Source organism: Pseudonaja textilis, chromosome 3 (genome assembly GCF_049901715.1).
Source record: "Pseudonaja textilis isolate UNSWEBS1 chromosome 3, rPseTex1.2, whole genome shotgun sequence".
NCBI classification, from domain to species: Eukaryota; Metazoa; Chordata; class Lepidosauria; order Squamata; family Elapidae; genus Pseudonaja; species Pseudonaja textilis.
Genome location: NC_141992.1, coordinates 69,742,410 through 69,759,347, shown reverse-complemented (window position 1 = coordinate 69,759,347; position 16,938 = coordinate 69,742,410). Strand labels below are relative to the sequence as shown.

General features: G+C 40.3%; 1 protein-coding gene across 1 annotated transcript in view; it reads right to left on the bottom strand.

Moving 5' to 3' along the window:
* Nucleotides 1–8,400, bottom strand: part of AK5 (adenylate kinase 5) — a 135,884-nt gene extending 127,484 nt beyond the window's left edge. Inside the window, exon 1 of the mRNA XM_026700200.2 lies at nt 8,116–8,400. Coding sequence (XP_026555985.2) covers nt 8,116–8,175 — 60 coding nt within the window. The 5' untranslated portion in view covers nt 8,176–8,400. The remainder of the gene's footprint in view (nt 1–8,115) is intronic.
* Nucleotides 8,401–16,938: the final 8,538 nt, after the last annotated feature.

The window sequence follows — 16,938 nt, the reverse complement described above, 5'->3', positions numbered from 1 at the left end:
ATAACAACTGCAGTGATTCACTTAACAAGTGTGCCAAGAAAAGTCATAAAATAGGGTGAAACTCACTTTAAAAATTTCTCACTTAACAACATAAATTTTGGGCTCAATTGCGGTCATAGATTGAAGACTCCCTGTATTTTATTTCTGCAGTAGCATGCTACACTTACTAAATATGAACTCATAAATATAAGCAACTTCTGTCTCTGATGTCACTAGAGGTAGTACTCCACTTACAAGCATTCATTTAGTGACCGGCACAGAGAAAAGTTACCTTCAACCAGTCCTCATGCTTACAATTATCGCAGGATCTTCATAAGCCACATGGTCAAAATCCAGATGTTTGGCAACTGGCATGCGTCCCAGGGTAATTTGATTGCCACTTGTGAGCTGCCCAGCTGGCTTCTGACAAGCAAAGTCGGTGGGGAAGCTGTATTTGTTAAATGACCATGTGATTCACTTAACAACTTCACTGATTTGCTTAACAACCATGGCAAAAAAAGATTGTACAATTGTCTTGCTTAGCAATGGAAATTCTGGTCCCCACTGTTCTAAGTTGAGGAGTCCCTGTATGTTCCTGCACTATCCTTGAAGACATGTTTTATATCAATGACAATCATAAGGTATTCCCTGTTTGCTTATCTAAGTTTTAGAGTACACAACACTATGGCTCATGGAAATATGGTATAACCATTTCTCCACAAGAAGGGGAGGAAGGCTTTGGAGAGAAACTTATTGTTCTGAACTGAGTTTAGGAACATTGGAAACAGACATGAAGTGATACTTCAAAATTACTGTTCTGATACATGATACACATCACTTTATTATGAATTAGCACTTAAATATTCTAAAAGTAAAATAAGCATGACAGCACAGGATACAATTGCCAAGATCTGCAGTATTCAGAAAACAGTAGGGATTACAGCTATGGGTCTAAATTATTCTGAATTTAGATACTTAGTTTTCTGTGGATTGCTGCAACTGAAAAGATGATCATTTCTAAGGTCTTCATAGTGATATAAATTTTCTATTTATAGGATTTTAATTGGAAGAGAAAATTCAGTCATCCATATTTCCATTCCAAAACAATAATACTTCTGAATAATTGGATAGTTTCAAAACACATTCAGAATTAAACTTCTTAACTGTTTTCTTAAAAGTTATCAAGTCTCCCTATGTATGTTACATAGCCAGAAATAATTGATAAGGCTAGAGGTTCCCCACCCACAACAGTTATTATTAATTTGACGAAACTAAACAATATAAAAATTACCAGTAACCACTATTGAAAAAAATTGTTTGGTATTTTTAAAAAATATTTTTAAAAATAAATAATATTACTAAACATTTTTACATGATCAGAGTTTCTTAACCTCAGTTAAGTCAGGTAAAGAAAGGATTAACAATCCATGCTCTGTGGATCAGTATCAGTCTGTGGCCTGTTGGGAACCAGGGCATATAATTGGGGGTGAGGTGCAATGCTCCATTTGCACATATGTAACCATAGCATCCCCCTGCTGCCATGGCCCGCCACTGCCGCTTCCAGTCCACAGAGTCAAAAAGGTTGGGGACCACGGAGATAAAGTACAGATAGTCCTTGTTGAGCAACCGTTGGCAGTTACAACAGTGATCCAAAACTTTGCCACCAATCCTTGCAGTTACAATCTTTCCAGGTCTACAAAGCGAAGAAAGCTAAAGTAAAATCACTTACATTTAGCTACCGCTTCACTTAACAACCAAGTTGGTGGTCCCAATTGTGGTCAGTAAATAAGGACTACTATCTCTACTTTGTAGATAACATTATCAGATTTGGGTGCAAGGCAATCTAGGGCTATAAATTAAAGTATAGATTAATCCAGCTGAAAAACATCCAACTATGTATCAATTCCATACCTCTGTCAAGAAAACAATATGGGCCTCAGAAAGTGAATCCTATTTAAGCATATTTTATTTAGGAATACTTATTTGGAAGGAAGCCTTATGAAACCCAGTGATAATTGTTTCCAATCACCAAGGATTAGAATGTAGCCCTACTTTCATGATAAATGCATGTGCTTAGAATTTCACACCCCAAGAATATATAAAAGAATTATGTCTGAAGAACCATTGTGCTGAAAATGACAATTGGGACAATTTTATTAGCAGCTGTTTGGTTTAGCAAAAAAACCAAAAAGCATGTAAATAAATGCTATAAATGAAACACAGCATTGCATTGTCCAGGACTAACTTGCTTGCAGGCATTCTACTTTTTATATTCAGATAGGAAGGGTAAAAGATTACAATGTTGTACTATATTTTAATAATACAGCAACATTTGTAAAATATCTACTTTACATAACTGTTACTTCACTCTTGAGGCTTGCAACAGTTTGCCTGTAACACAGCTAAAAAAAACCCTACAACCTTGGAAACATGTGGATCACATATTCTTACAGTAGCGTTCAGAAATGTTAAAAGAAGCTTTTTAATTTTACAGTTTGCAATTTTCTAAGTTTCAAAATTATACCAAGAACAACACTGCTATATCACTGCTGCATAAATTAACTATTGCATGGTTATAATTTGGGAAGAGACAGGCTGGATCTCTGTCACAAGCATTTTTCTCCTCTCCTCTGCCTGGAGAAGACAGGGAATTTTAATTCAGGAATGCACAAAGCTTAGACAGATTGAAGATCATCCAGAATGTTTGTCTCAGCCTATTTCAATCAGGTTTTGAAGTCTTTTTATCATTTATTTTGAACTGGGGTTTTGAATGGGAATTTATTATTGTATTTATTTATCAAATTTACATAGCTACCCATTTTGCATTTGAGGCATTTCAGTTGCCCCACAAACATCCAGACAGGAGGTTTTCACCTACCCAGATCATCAGTAAAGTTGGGACACACATAAATGGAAGTCTGCAAAGTAACAATTACACAACTGTGCAGCAAAAATTTGGCATCTACTTATGCCCTACCACTTCCTTTGTGTAATGCCTGCACAACCTGCTTTAAATTTATTTGTAAACTATGTTAGCAATAAGAGAAGGACCCATTGTTGCTCTACTCCTAATAGACTTTCCAAAGTAAAAAAAATGTCTTGTTAGCATCTGAAGAGTGTCACAGGATTATCCTAATCTTAGCTAAATTTAAATTTTTATGATAAAAGATTTATTTATCCTTTTGACCTTCATTGTATTTTTCTCTTCTTCTTTTCCTTTTTCCCTCACATGTTCTAGAAATCTAATTTTTCTCTTAATATTATTCCCATTTCTTGGGACTTCATTTTATTTTCAGATGAAATTTTATCTTCTTACCATATTCAAACATAGGCTGTCCTACCGTTGTAGTCTAGAATGGAATTCCCTTGCCTTTTGAATCTTCTAAAACAAACTGCCAATCAAAACCTGAACAGTAATTTCTACCCAGAGAGCCTGACAACAAGTCTGAATAAGACTTTAAATGTGAGGATTTTACAGACTGTATACCAGTTACATAATAGTCTTCCTAAACTATGAAGTGAAATGGTTTTATTGCCCTTAAAGGACACCTTCTGATAATCTGATCTCAGATACAGTGGCAAACAGGGGAAAAAATTAAATGCGCACACATTAACATATATGCAGGTAGTTCTTAACTTACGACCACAATTGAGCCCAAAATTATATTGTTAACAACCTATCCCATGTGTTGTTAAGTGAGAAATTTATTAAATGAGTTTGCCTCATTTTACGAGTTTGCTTGCCATATTTGTTAAGTGAATCATTGCAATTGTTAAATTAGTAACATGGTTAAATGAATCTGGTTTTCCCACTAACTTTGCTTGTCAAAAAGTCACAAAAGGGAATCCCATGACCCTGGTACTGTGCAAATGTCATAAATGTGAGTCAATTGTCAAGCATCCAAATGTAAGTCATGTGATCACAGGGATACTACAATGGACATAAATGGTCATTTATAAATTTGTCTATAAATGGACAAAAATTGTCATAAGTCACGTTTTTCAGTACTGTTGTAACTTTGAATGGTCACTAAATGATCTGTTGTAAGTCGAGGACTACCCATACTTTATGGAAATTATAACAACTCCCCCAATTCCATTAGGGAGCCCACAAAATATACTAAGCAGTGAGTGTATTGTAAAGAACAGAGACCCAGAGGACTGAAAAATCAAAAAATACTCATATGCATATATCTCAAGCAAAATTCTCTGACTGCTGAAATATAGCTTGTCAAATTATTGTGTCAGGCCTCTCCGACAATTCTAATAACTATTCCAAGCAACCCTCTGCATGTTCTGAGTTGCAATGCAAATACCAACGTCTTTCAAAATCCTTGTTTTTGTTTGTTGGGGAAAGTGATTCTAATCCTTGCAAAGACCTACTGAAATGCTTGCCCCTTGCATGGTCAAGCCAGATATGTCAATATACAGTGTATAAGATATTCTTCATGTGCAAAAATGAATAAATGAAGCAAAATTCATTGTTTAAATGGAAACAGAAATTGTCCTTCTCACAGAAGATTTACATCGGTGTATTTGTCTTTCTCACAGAAGACTTACTTAACCTTCCATCCTTCCGAGGTGGATAAAATGAGGAGCCAGATTGTTGGGGGCAATATAAACTGCTCTGTAAACTGCTTAGAGAGGGTTGTAAACAATGTGAAGTGGTATATAAGTCTAGGTGCTATTGCTATTTATATTGGTTTATTTATCTATTGCATGGTTGTCCAACCTTTTGAGCTGCCTGGGATGCATTGAATGAAGAGGAATTTGTTTTGGGCCATATATAAAATATATAATATAGTTAATGTATATAAATGACAAACTTCCTTTATTTTTTAATTATCTTGCTGTTCAAAATAATTATAGTATTTAGCTGATAATTATCTACCTGTTCAAAACCACAGGTTGCCCATGTGCTGGGAGGTTGGTCTCAGTGTGGGATTCTTTTTTTTTTTTTTACTAACAGTTCTGTGGGCATGGCTTGGTGGGCAAGGGAAGTGAAGGATACTGTAAAATCTCCAGTCAGAGGTGGTATTTGCCAGTTCTCCGAACTACTCAAAATTTTCACTACCAGTTATTCAGAATTGGTCAGAACCTGCTAAATACCACCTCTGGTTGGTCTACTATATATCGCTCAATAAACAACCCAGAATTATAACTCAGCATCAGAGGTGGTACTCAGCAGGTTCTGACCAGTTCTGGAGAACCGGAAGCAGAAATTTTGAGTAGTTCGGAGAACCGGCAAATACCACCTCTGACTGGTCCCACCTCCATCTATTCTCTGCCTTCTGAGTCTTCTTTTGTTGGAGAAAGGAGCTGGAAAGCAGATTAGTGGGGTGGGATAAGAATGGAGATTTGAATCCCACCACTGCCCAACTTCCTCGCAGTTCTATCTCTAAAGTGGGAATAAGGGGATAATAGGGTTTAGAATATACAACAAACACAATGGAAAAGTCGTCTGAATATTAAATAGGCTGCATAATGACATATAAGAGAACAACTTTGAAATGTTTGGTAATGATTGAAATTATAGATGTTATTATAGATGTTATTGTTTATATAGATGGAGATCCCTCCTGAGATCCATGTGGCATTTTGGATGGCATTGAAGATCTAGTCCTCCTCCGAAGCCTTGGGGGTAAGGAAGGTGTTTCTTAGTTATGGTTGTTTTATATCCGTTTTTACACTGAGTATCCAGAGTCTATCTTCTCTATCTATTTTGCAGTCTGTTTTAATCTTGGTTTGCTAAATGATAAGCCATCCAGAGGTGGCACACCTAAATCAAGCCAAATAAATAAATAAATATTGCTACCATCTGCATGTATAAGTTATACTCTCTCTGGAGAAATGGCTTGAGTCTCTAAGAGGGCAGTTAAAAAGAAGTTCTTTGATCCCATCTGGAAATGTTAAGAATGCTTTTAAAATTTCACGTGATAATTCTGTGGATCTTAATTATGTGTATCATTTTGTTTATATCTATTTGTATATTATAAATTACCTAGACTTTGGGCAGAGTATAAATGAACGAATTGACAAATAATATTATTTAGCTGAGAATATGTTCTAATCAATTCAACTAGACTTTAAGTAGATGAATAGGATTATATGGTAAAGATACATTCATATACATTTATGAAAAAAGAACTCTATTGTACTCAGTGGGGCTTTCTGGACTTTTTTGGGGGGTGGGGGGAATGATGAAGACAGCTCAGCTAGAAAAGCTGAAGATTAAGCAAAATGAAAAACCCAATGAGTAGACCGACTCTTCATAATTCCTCCCCAGAAAAAGAGAGCGAGGCGGGAGGAAAGAGGGCAAGGATTGCGGGGAGAAGTGGCGGTGGAACTGAGTCGGTTGAAGAGGAAGTGAGCGGCTTTTTCCATGCCGAGCTTCAGGCGTCCTTAACCCCTTAAAGCTGGATGCAGATGATCTGAAATAGAGGTTAGGGTTCCCCCACCCCCCACCCCCCCACTCACAAGTGCTTCATACAGTTGAGGAAGGGAGGAATATAAAATCAGTTTAGTTGATCAAGGTTAAAACAGATACATTGTTATCACTGGTAACCCTTAGTGGATTTTGCAGATCAGGACTGATATGACTAGGTTTTAAATTATTACTTTATAAATAAGAGATGCAAAAATGAAAGACATCATGTGTTGCATTTTAAGGTGATGATTACGAACACTGTTTATACTTGTGATAAAAGGGAAAGTTATTTATTTATATATTTCTTTTATTGTTCTTTAATGTATTGTTATTTTTCTCTTTTCTCTTTCCTTTTTCTTCTCCGCATCTTCTATTTTTTGTCTTCATTTTTTAGTTTGTATTCAGTTTTTATTACTGTAATTATGTTTAATCACATATTTGAAAAAGAATTTGGGATTTTTCTACAAGAACATTACACTGCTAAAATCTAGCCTAGAATTTGCTGTTTATGTTCTAATAATTAAATAATACAAATTGAATGATTTGAGGTGCCCTATTTAAGATCCATATTATTTAGTAAATCACAAATGTATTTTTTTTCTTAGAACAATCATTTAGAATAAAAATATTTAAAGTCTCCCATATAAAAATCTTTAGCATTTTTATTACTAAAAACAAACAGTGATAGCGGAAATAATCTTTCTGAAGCTTTTTTTTTAAACATTCAGGTAATTGTGTTTCAGACAAAATGTTCTGGATCACTTAATATTGCACTGCAAAAGGAAACAATGCATAAAGGACAGCTGTGACTACAAGCCATGCTCCTATGAAGTCACAAGGAAAGCCACCTGAATGAAATGCAACCTAGTATGAATGAAATAGCACACTGGAGTGTTTCCCATAGGCCTCCTTTGGATGCAAAATGGGCAAAGTTTTCCAACCAATCTAAAAATATCAAGGAAAATGGCACCGTTCAACCTGCTAATGAGCAAATTCTACACACATTTCTAGATGACAAGGTTAGAAACAAAGGCTGGAAATAAAGTCAACGGTGAAGCCAAGGCAACCAGAAGTAAGGTTGCTGCTTCACAGAAGGGCAGAACAGGATGAGTGAGAAAAAGCCAGAAAAGGGGGAGGGAGGAAGGGCTGTTAAGAAAGATCTACACTACAGCGACCATCTGGAAGTCAAGGACATCTACTGAGGAACCTCAAGACGATACCTTGGCAGTTAGCACACCAGCTGTTCCAGCTGTTTCAAGCCCTTTCTCGGTGCCTCCTAAGAACCAAGAGTTCTAAAGCTGCCAGCTAGAAATCTTTTAGGGGGGTGGGGGGAACCCTAACCTCTATTTCAGATCATCTGCATCCAGCTTTAAGGGGTTAAGGACGCCTGAAGCTCGGCATGGAAAAAGCCGCTCACTTCCTCTTCAACCGACTCAGTTCCACCGCCACTTCTCCCCGCAATCCTTGCCCTCTTTCCTCCCGCCTCGCCCGGTCCCTCCTTCGTCTTTGACATCCTGGGATCCCTGCAACCTTTTTTTTTGTTTGTTTGTTTGCCCCCCCACCCCTTTAGACGCCCCTGGGATCTCTGCATCCTTTTCCTTCCCTCCGCATATCCCTGACTTTGGGGAAACTTCCTCCACTCGCCCAGGCGACGACCACACCGCGGTCTGCGAGGTTCACCTGCCGCCGAGGTGCGCTCGAGTCCGTACCTCGAAAAGCTGCGGGATCTCCCTCCTGATCAGGTAGTCTTTGGCGTCGCAGCTGCTCATGCCGCCTGGCGGAGGAAAAGGCGATGGCGCGCGCGATTGGGGGCTCGAGTTGCTTGGCTGGCGCTTTAAGAGCCCGGCTCTTGTCCTCCTTTCCTTTTTCGCCTCAGCGCTACGGTCTTCGTCCCTGGCAAGAACCTGCTCGCTCTTGGAAGGTGAGGCGAACCGAGAGAGCAGCAGCAGCAGCGCCTCCGCTTCCTCGCCTGAGCTGCCGTTACCCACCCAGCCCAACCCGCCCTCCGCCAGTCAAGCTGGGGCTGCTGGAGTGGGTGGGAGTGGGTGGCTGCTCTGGAAAGGCGCCGGGGAGGGGAGGAGACTGGCTCCAAATCGCACGATCCGCGCTTTTCTATACACACATGCACAGGCGCGCGCAAACACACACACACACACACACACACATACATTACGTACATACATACATACAACATATACACGTGCCGGCACGTGGCGCTCCTTTAGAAAGAGAGGCAGCGATCGAGGGGAAGCCGGGTACGCCCGTGGCTTTCCACGGGGTGTGTGCGCCCCTCAGAGAGTGGACACGATCCCGTCCCCCGAAAGCCTTCCCTCAGGCGGTTTTCCCAGTCGATCGCCGGCCCTTTTCCAAAGTTTACGCGCTACGAAGTCAAGATTTCTGCAACCTCACGCTCGGCCGTTTCACGCCCAGCGGCTGATCTTCACTCGCGCGGAGTACAGGAACGCGGGGGGGGGGGGGGGCGTGGACATCTGGATTGAAGGCGAGGGTGGGGTGAAGGTTCTTTGAAACGGCGTCCCTTCATTTGGGGGGGGTGGTAGGGAGGGGGGATTAGTGCCCGCAGGATTACCAAGGGGAAGATCCACTTATGGGCCAAGTTAAATATTTAGACAAAAACCAATGCCCATGTTATTGAAGGAAATCTCAACATCTCAAGTTTAGCTGCTTATTTATCGAATTTAGCCAACCACATCGCAGACCTGACCCTGGTTGGCATCAACCAGTTTAAACCAACACAAAACAACGAGGAAAAAAATTATTATTTTTTTGACACAAATATAGACTACAGGAGAATGGAGGTTGTGGGCCCCCTTTTTCTCTGGAATCCCCAATGTTGGAAGAACTATTTTTTGAAGGATTTCCTAAATGTCAACATCTGTTCGCCAGACTCAAGATTGACTCAGCCTTCCATTCTTCTGAGATGGTTAAATGAGGACCCAAATTATTGAGGGGAATATGCTGATTCTGTAAACTACTTAGAGAGGGCTGTCAAGCACTGTGAAGTGGTATATAAGTCCAAGTGCTATTGCTGTTCCTATCTGGCTAACTCTCACCTGGGGTGGAGAATGATGCTGCAGAGTGCCACAGCAGAAAAAGTCCATCCCTTGATCTTGTCAGATGGAATTTTAGCATGCAGGACTCATATGCCCTTCCTTGCTAGACCTGATGGGACAGCTAATCCTATGTAGCTTTTTCTCTGGTAATATCACACTACTAACTAGAGCATACAAAACATTTGCTAGACCAATACTTGAATACAGCTCATCAGTCTGGAACCCATATTACGTATCTGATATTAATACAGTTGAGAAAGTCCAGAAATATTTCACAAGAAGAGTTCTACACGCCTCTACTCATTGCAGAACACCTTATGCCACCAGACTTGAAATTCTAGACCTAGAAAAACTAGAACTACTCCGCCTTCGGTCCAATCTAAGTATAGTATATAAAATCATACATTCCAATGTCCTACCTGCCAATGAATACTTCAGCTTCAACCATAACAATACAAGAGCACACAATAGATACAAACTCAAGGTACACTGCACCAAACTTGATTGCAGGAAATACAACTTCAGCAACAGAATGGTCAATGTCTGGAATACTCTACCTGACTGTGGTTTCTTCCCCAAACCCCCAAAACTTTAACCTTAGACTGTCTACCATTGACCTCACCCCTTTCCTAAGAGGTCTGTAGGGGGCGTGCATAAGCGCACCAATGTGCCAACTGTCCTGTCCTATTGTTTCATTTTATTTTTCTTATATGTATCCATTTCATGTATTCATAACTATGTTTATACTTATACCTGTTATAATCGCTTTACTAAATAAATAAATAAATAAATAAATAATGCTGCAGAGTGCCACAGCAGAAAAGGTCCATCTCTTGATCTTGTCAGATGGAATTTTAGCATGCAGGACTCCTAACATGCCCTTCCTTGCTGGACCTGATGGGACAGATCCCTCAAATAAACTGATTCCATATCATATATGACTTTATAGGTCAAAAACAGCGCCTTGAGTTGAACTCGGAAGCAAAATAATGCAGCAGTAGAACTAAATAACTAAATAATGCAATAATGGAACAAAGGTATAACATGTGCCATTCTAAGGGACACATAAGTACTCCACACTGCCACATTTTGTACCAGTTGTAGCTTTAGGATGCTCTTCAAGCAACAGTATGTAGCACATTTTACACTACAGGTAGGCCCCAACATACAACAGTTCATTAGTGACTGGAGTTACAACTGGCACTGAAATGTAATCTGAGCCTTTTTCACATTGATGAGCATTGTGTTGTGGTCTGCCAGTGGCCTCTGCTGGCAGCAGAGTGAGACAATAGAGAGGAACATGGCCCAGTTCTGGAGTCTGGGGAAGAATCGGAGGAGGGATGTCCATCTGACACAGAGATAGGGCCAGGGAGTTATGTGCTAACTCCGGAGCCTCCAGAATCTGACCTCAGCAAGACAGAGGAACAGGGAGAGCTTATTCCCAGTGCACGCTTGCTAAGCTTCCAGAAGGCAAGAACAGTTAAGACAAAAGGGGCGACTTGGGAGTAAGGCTTAGAGATGATTGGCCCCTCCCATAAGATATAAAGGAGCAAAGGGACATGAGCCTTTGCAGGAAGCAACTTTATTCGTTCTGGTTGGTTTAAAATCTAAAGCTCTGTGTTGACTTTGTGTTCCGTACAGCTAATTGGCAATTTAGTGTTGCCAGCATTTCAAGGGAGATAATGGTGGGTGCTTATCAGCCTTATCCCAAAAGACTGTGGCAGACTTCTGTTGGACTATTCATAAACTGTTTGGGACTCATTACAGGTTGTGAATGCATATCATTCACAGCCATTGAAATATGAAAAAAAAGGGAACAGCGTGTGCTTGTTACGGTCTCGGGAATCCTTGGTCAGAGCACATTGCAGTGTTCCCATGGTCATGTGATTTACATTTGGATGCTTGATATCTGGTTCATATTTATGATTGTGCGCAGTGTTGCACAGTCATGTGATCGCCTTTGGTGACCTTCTGACAAGCCAAGTCAATGGGAAAGCCAGATTCATGTAACTTACTAATTTTAACAACTGCTGCAGTGAGTCGCTTAACAAATGGGGCAAGAAAAGTCATAAAATAGGCAAAACTCAAAGTGAACAAACTTCTCACTTAGCAACATACATTTTGGGCTCAAATGTTGAAGACTACCTGCAGTCCATTTGGGAGGGGACCTGAGCAGCTATAACTGTGAGCTGGAATATGTGCAAGTTGGTAGTACACAACATGAAGCTTCCAACAGTTAGGAAGGGGCTGGATTTTGTCGGTCTATGGCAATTTGCTGCAGCTAACTCACCATGGCCAGTTCACCATGGCCAACTTGCTATGGCCAACTCGCTGTAGGACAACTCACCACAGCCAACTTCCCGCAGGACGACTCACTGCAAGACAGGAGTATCAAAGAAATGCCGTAATAGAATCATTACAGAAAGGATGCAAAAGGAAGGACAGAATGAAATGTGAATGGCAAAAATTAAAATAACTTTTTATTTATTTTTAATAATTAAATAGAACTGTTAAATTACCCCTTGCAGAGTTGGCTGTGGAAAGTTGTCCCGTTCCTGGATTTTGCTGTCAGTTATGGAAAGGAAAGAGGGTCATTAAATCCACCCTGTCTTGCTTCTGGACAGATAATAGAATTAACGCTTGTCCTTCCGCCCCATTGATCTCTGCTTTTCCTTGAACTTTTCTTTCAGAATGATTAATTTCAGATTGCTCCCCTGCTTTGGCTTTTAAATCATATCCAACCGTTCTTGCATACGGAACATCTTTAGTCCTTCGTTCATAGGCAATTTTCAGCAATAGCAGAATGCTGGCCATCAAAGTGTTCCCCTTAATCATCAATTTCAATAGTTTTATACTGATCCTTCATGCTCTGGAAAGCATCACTTTTTCTGTCTCCTGTGGTCTTGCCACAACAAAAGGGAAGGAGAAGGGAAAAAACCATAATGTATCACCATTTTTTTTTCTTCAGATAAGTGACTTAGAGATGTGGCAAATTGTAGTCGCTCATCCTTTCTTCTGATTTCCTGACACTTCGCAGTTTAGTTGTCCTCCTGTGCTAGTCATGGCAGAAGACCCGCTGATACGGCTCAACTAGGTTAGAATCTTGATTACAGGCAAGACTGAATCCATGCACAGCTCTTGATTTTCTCACTGAATTTGCAGAGAGGAAATGAAAAATAAAAAAAGAGTTACAGCCATGGAGTTTAAACTTGTTGCTTCTTTCTCCTATCTTTCTAAGTCAACGTCAGAGGAGGTATTCAGCAGGTTCTGACCAGTTCTGGAGAACCAGTAGCGAAAATTTTGAGTAGTTTGGAGAACTGGCAAATACCACCTCTGACTGCAGATTTTACAGTATCCTTCCCCTGCCATGCCCACCAAGCCACGCCCACAGAATCGGCAGTAAAAAAATTTGGTCAACGTGTATTTGGCATGGTGCTCGGTAGACAAATGCTGTAGTTGTCCATTTTGGAGTAATCTTTGACTAATGGTTCTTCTCACAATATGTTAACTACACATTAACTAATCACTGGCCTAAAAATATTTGCAACCAAGGCAGTGGTGGGTTGCAAAGTAGGTTCCCACTGGTTCGGTGGGCGTGGCTTGGTGGGCGCACTTTGCGTGCATGCACGCACTTTGCACATGCGCAGACGCTTTCCTACTCACCTCCTGCAATCCTGCACTCTCCCTGTAGCTTCAAAAGCAGGGAATAAAGATCAGTGTGGGAGCCCAGGTGGGCGGGTGGGCCCAACAGCCCAACTTCTTTTGTCAACCATTGCTTATTAGTCTAAGGAAGGACCCAGATTCGTATTTCTTTGATTCATCGCTACTCTCTGTGCCCTTCTCCCCAAGTCTTCCTTTCCAAAGAGGTTTCCATTCGGATGCCTATTGTGTACTTTGTAATTCTCACTTGCTATATAAAAGGTTAAAGTAAAGGTTCCCCTCGCACATACATGCTGGTCATTTCTGGCTCTAGGAGCAGTGCTCATCTCTGTTACAAAGCCAAGGAGCCAGTGCTGTCCGAAGACATCTCTGTGGTCAGGTGGTCACTAAATGCCGAAGGCGCACAGAACGCTGTTACCGTCCCACCAAAGTGTTCCCTATATTTCTACTTGCATTTTTACATGCTTTCAAACTGCTAGGTTGGCAGAAGCTGGGACAAGTAACGGGAGCTCACTCTGTTACGCGGTGCTAGGGATTCAAACCGCTGAACTGCTGACCTTTCTGATCAACAAGCTCAGTCTTAGCCACTGAGCCACCACGTCCGTCCACTTGCTATATACAGAGCAGTAAAGCAGAGGTGTCCTTCTCCTTTTCTGCTTTTTTTAAGTACCTTTTTGGAAAAGCAAAACCATACAGTGCAGCTGTTCAGTTGTTCTATCATTCCTCTTCATATGTACTTGCTCCTTTTCCCTTTCACAGAAAATAGCTTAACTGCTGTTGTATTTTACTAAATGGAATATATTTCTCAAAAACGTTCTGATCTCATCTCCAATCTATCATCTCTCTGTGACAGACAGGCTCTTAGGAAGGCAGTCAAAATTTGCAGTTCCAAACTGTAAATTATCCTAACTGTGCATTTTCAGAACCTAAGTATAACTTTTTGAGAACAAGGCACTAGCTTGGAAAAGCCTTAGTAAACAAGTAGAGTGCTTTTATCAATACGCTAGCATAATATCCCTTAATAATCCTAATCTGTCCCATTAAAACCTCATTGCTCTCATATTCTGTTCATAACACCATAAGAGGAAACTTACATTAGCATATGGTAGCCAAAAATCAGAGAGAAACTGGTTATCTTTTTTTCAGACTAACAAATTTTACTATGAGGTATCACTGTCTTTGAGCTACAGCTGCCTTCATCAAATGGAAAGGAATGGCTAGTGAAATAAGATTTAATTTTGAGATAACAATCATCTGCCAACAAGTCCTCTCTGGATTCTGTGCATGACAAACAAGCCAAACTGTGCACAAAATAATCAATGGACACACACATGATATCAGGATTTTAACAAGGACAAGGAAGAGCAATTCCACCTTCTGGGATATTTCTGTACAGATTTCCAAGTAACCATCTTGGGAGGAGAAAAATTGCCAATACAATTAATTGACAGATTGTTGGATTCACATTTAAAAAAAAAACTCCTTCCCTTTTCCCAAGGTCACCATCACCACTGAAGTTTTCATAACTTGAAAACAGCAAATGTCATCCCCATGTAATTCCTACATTGTTCATCATAATAGAAGAGCTTAGTTCTACATATTATGATGCTCTTTCAATGCTATTACCTTCTATGTTGCCTGGCCATGTGGATACATGAAATTGTATTATGTTAAAAGGTAAAGGTTCCCCTCGCACATATGTGCTAGTCATTTCTGGCTCTAGGGGGAGGTGCTCATTTCCATTACAAAGCTGAAGAGCCAGCGCTGTCCAAAGATGTTTCTGTGTCATGTGGCCAATATGACGAAACAACGAAGGCGCACGGAACGCTGTTACCATCCCACCAAAGTGGTCCCTATTTTTCTATTGCATTTTTACATGCTTTCGAACTGCTAGGTTGGCATAAGTAATGGGACAGGACTAAGTCACAGAATCTTACTACTATTTAGACTTTCAACAGAGGTGGTATTCAGCCAGTTCTGACAGGTTCTGGAGATCTGGTAGTGGAAATTTTGAGTAGTTTGGAGTACCAGCAAATACAACTTCTAACTGGTCCCGCCCCATCTATTCTCTGCTTCCCAAGTCCCAGCTGATCGGCTCTATTACGAGGCACTAGGGATTCGAACCGCCAAACTGCCAACCTCTTAGCCACTGAGCCACTGCATCCCTGTTAGCTTATTATGTTATTATGTCCCTTAATTAATATTATGTCCCTTAATTAATATTATGTCCCTTAATTAATATTATGTCCCTGTTAGCTTATTATGTTAGCTTAGAGCTAATAATATTGAATTATTGCTTTCTCATTATATTGCCCTTGGCAGAGAGTTTTGGACTGGACACTGGACAGGGTGAGGAAATTTGCAGTCTCTGTTCGTGTGTACGCATATACGTGTGTGAAATAGAACAACATTTGAAAATATAAAGCATCTCAATATTGTTACAAATGCCTATTCCAGGCTTGTCTGCTGACTTTGTGAAGGTGCAGAGATCTGCTTGAGGAAGCATTGAGGAATTAATGCAGAAAGCCCTAAAAACAACAGTTGCCCCAAAGTCCCAAAAGATTAAAATGGCAAAATCATTCCTAATGGAGATCCTGGCTATGGATAAAGAAAGTTGCAATCCAACTCATCTGGACAGCAACCAGTTGGTTGCTACAGGAAGATGATAAGGCAGCACCCAAAAACAGATGATTGATGACTGCAGAGAATGAAAAGGAGAAAAGAACAGGACACATACTTTTTCTACTGAAATTTTGTTGTTTGGTTTTTATCATAATGAATCCCAGGAAATGAAATAAGCTGGTTGGATATATAACAAAAAAAAGAAAGTAATATGAAGAATGCAAAAAGATTGGTCCAAATAATATATTAATCTTGGGAGGACAGGACTAAGTCACAGAATCTTACTACTATTTAGACTTTCAACAGAGGTGGTATTCAGCCAGTTCTGACAGGTTCTGGAGAAGTGGTAGCGGAAAATTTGAGTAGTGAGGAGTACCAGCAAATACCACTTCTGACTGGCCCCGCCATCTATTCTCTGCCTTCCCAGCCCCAGCTGATTAGCTGGCTCATCTTTTGTTGCCCTGCATAGGAGAATGGGGCTGGAAAGCAGGTTAGTGGGTGGGGAGGGAATGGGATTTTGCAGTAACCTTCCCCCAGGAGTGGGGAGGGAATGGAGATTTTGCAGTATCCTTCCCCTGCCATGCCCACCAAGCCACACCACATTGACTAAGCCACACCATGCCCACCAAGCCTCGTCCACAGAACTGGTAGCAAAAAAAATGTGAATACCACCACTGACTTTCAACCCCTCACAGCTAGATGGATGAAATCTTGAGAGCAAATACCAAGGCATCTTCTCCCTAGTATCCAACAGAATGGCTCCAGAACCATGGTGGAAAGAGTGAAAGGGTAGACTGGGATGTGTCTGTCCCTCCTTTCCCATTTCCCAGTATGAAAGCACTCACCATTCTTACAGTCTTCTCCTTTTTAAATGTTTTGTTTGCCTTACTATTTATTAAACACAAATATTTTGCTTCTTTGCCCATTGGCTATAAACATTTGCACAGTTTTTCTTGTAAATTTGTTTTCTTTGGCAAAAAGAAAAATGTTGACAGCTCTCTATTTTGTAGACATTTTCTTGTAAGTTAAATGTAATAGTTTCTTCCATAATTTTGTTGTTTTGCTCCTTGTTTGTAACATAAACTATGCTTGTTCATTTTTGGACTTGTAGTTTGGCTGCTGCTTTTTTCTGACTGTTTCTTTTAATGACATATTGATGACATTCTTCACTCCTCCAAC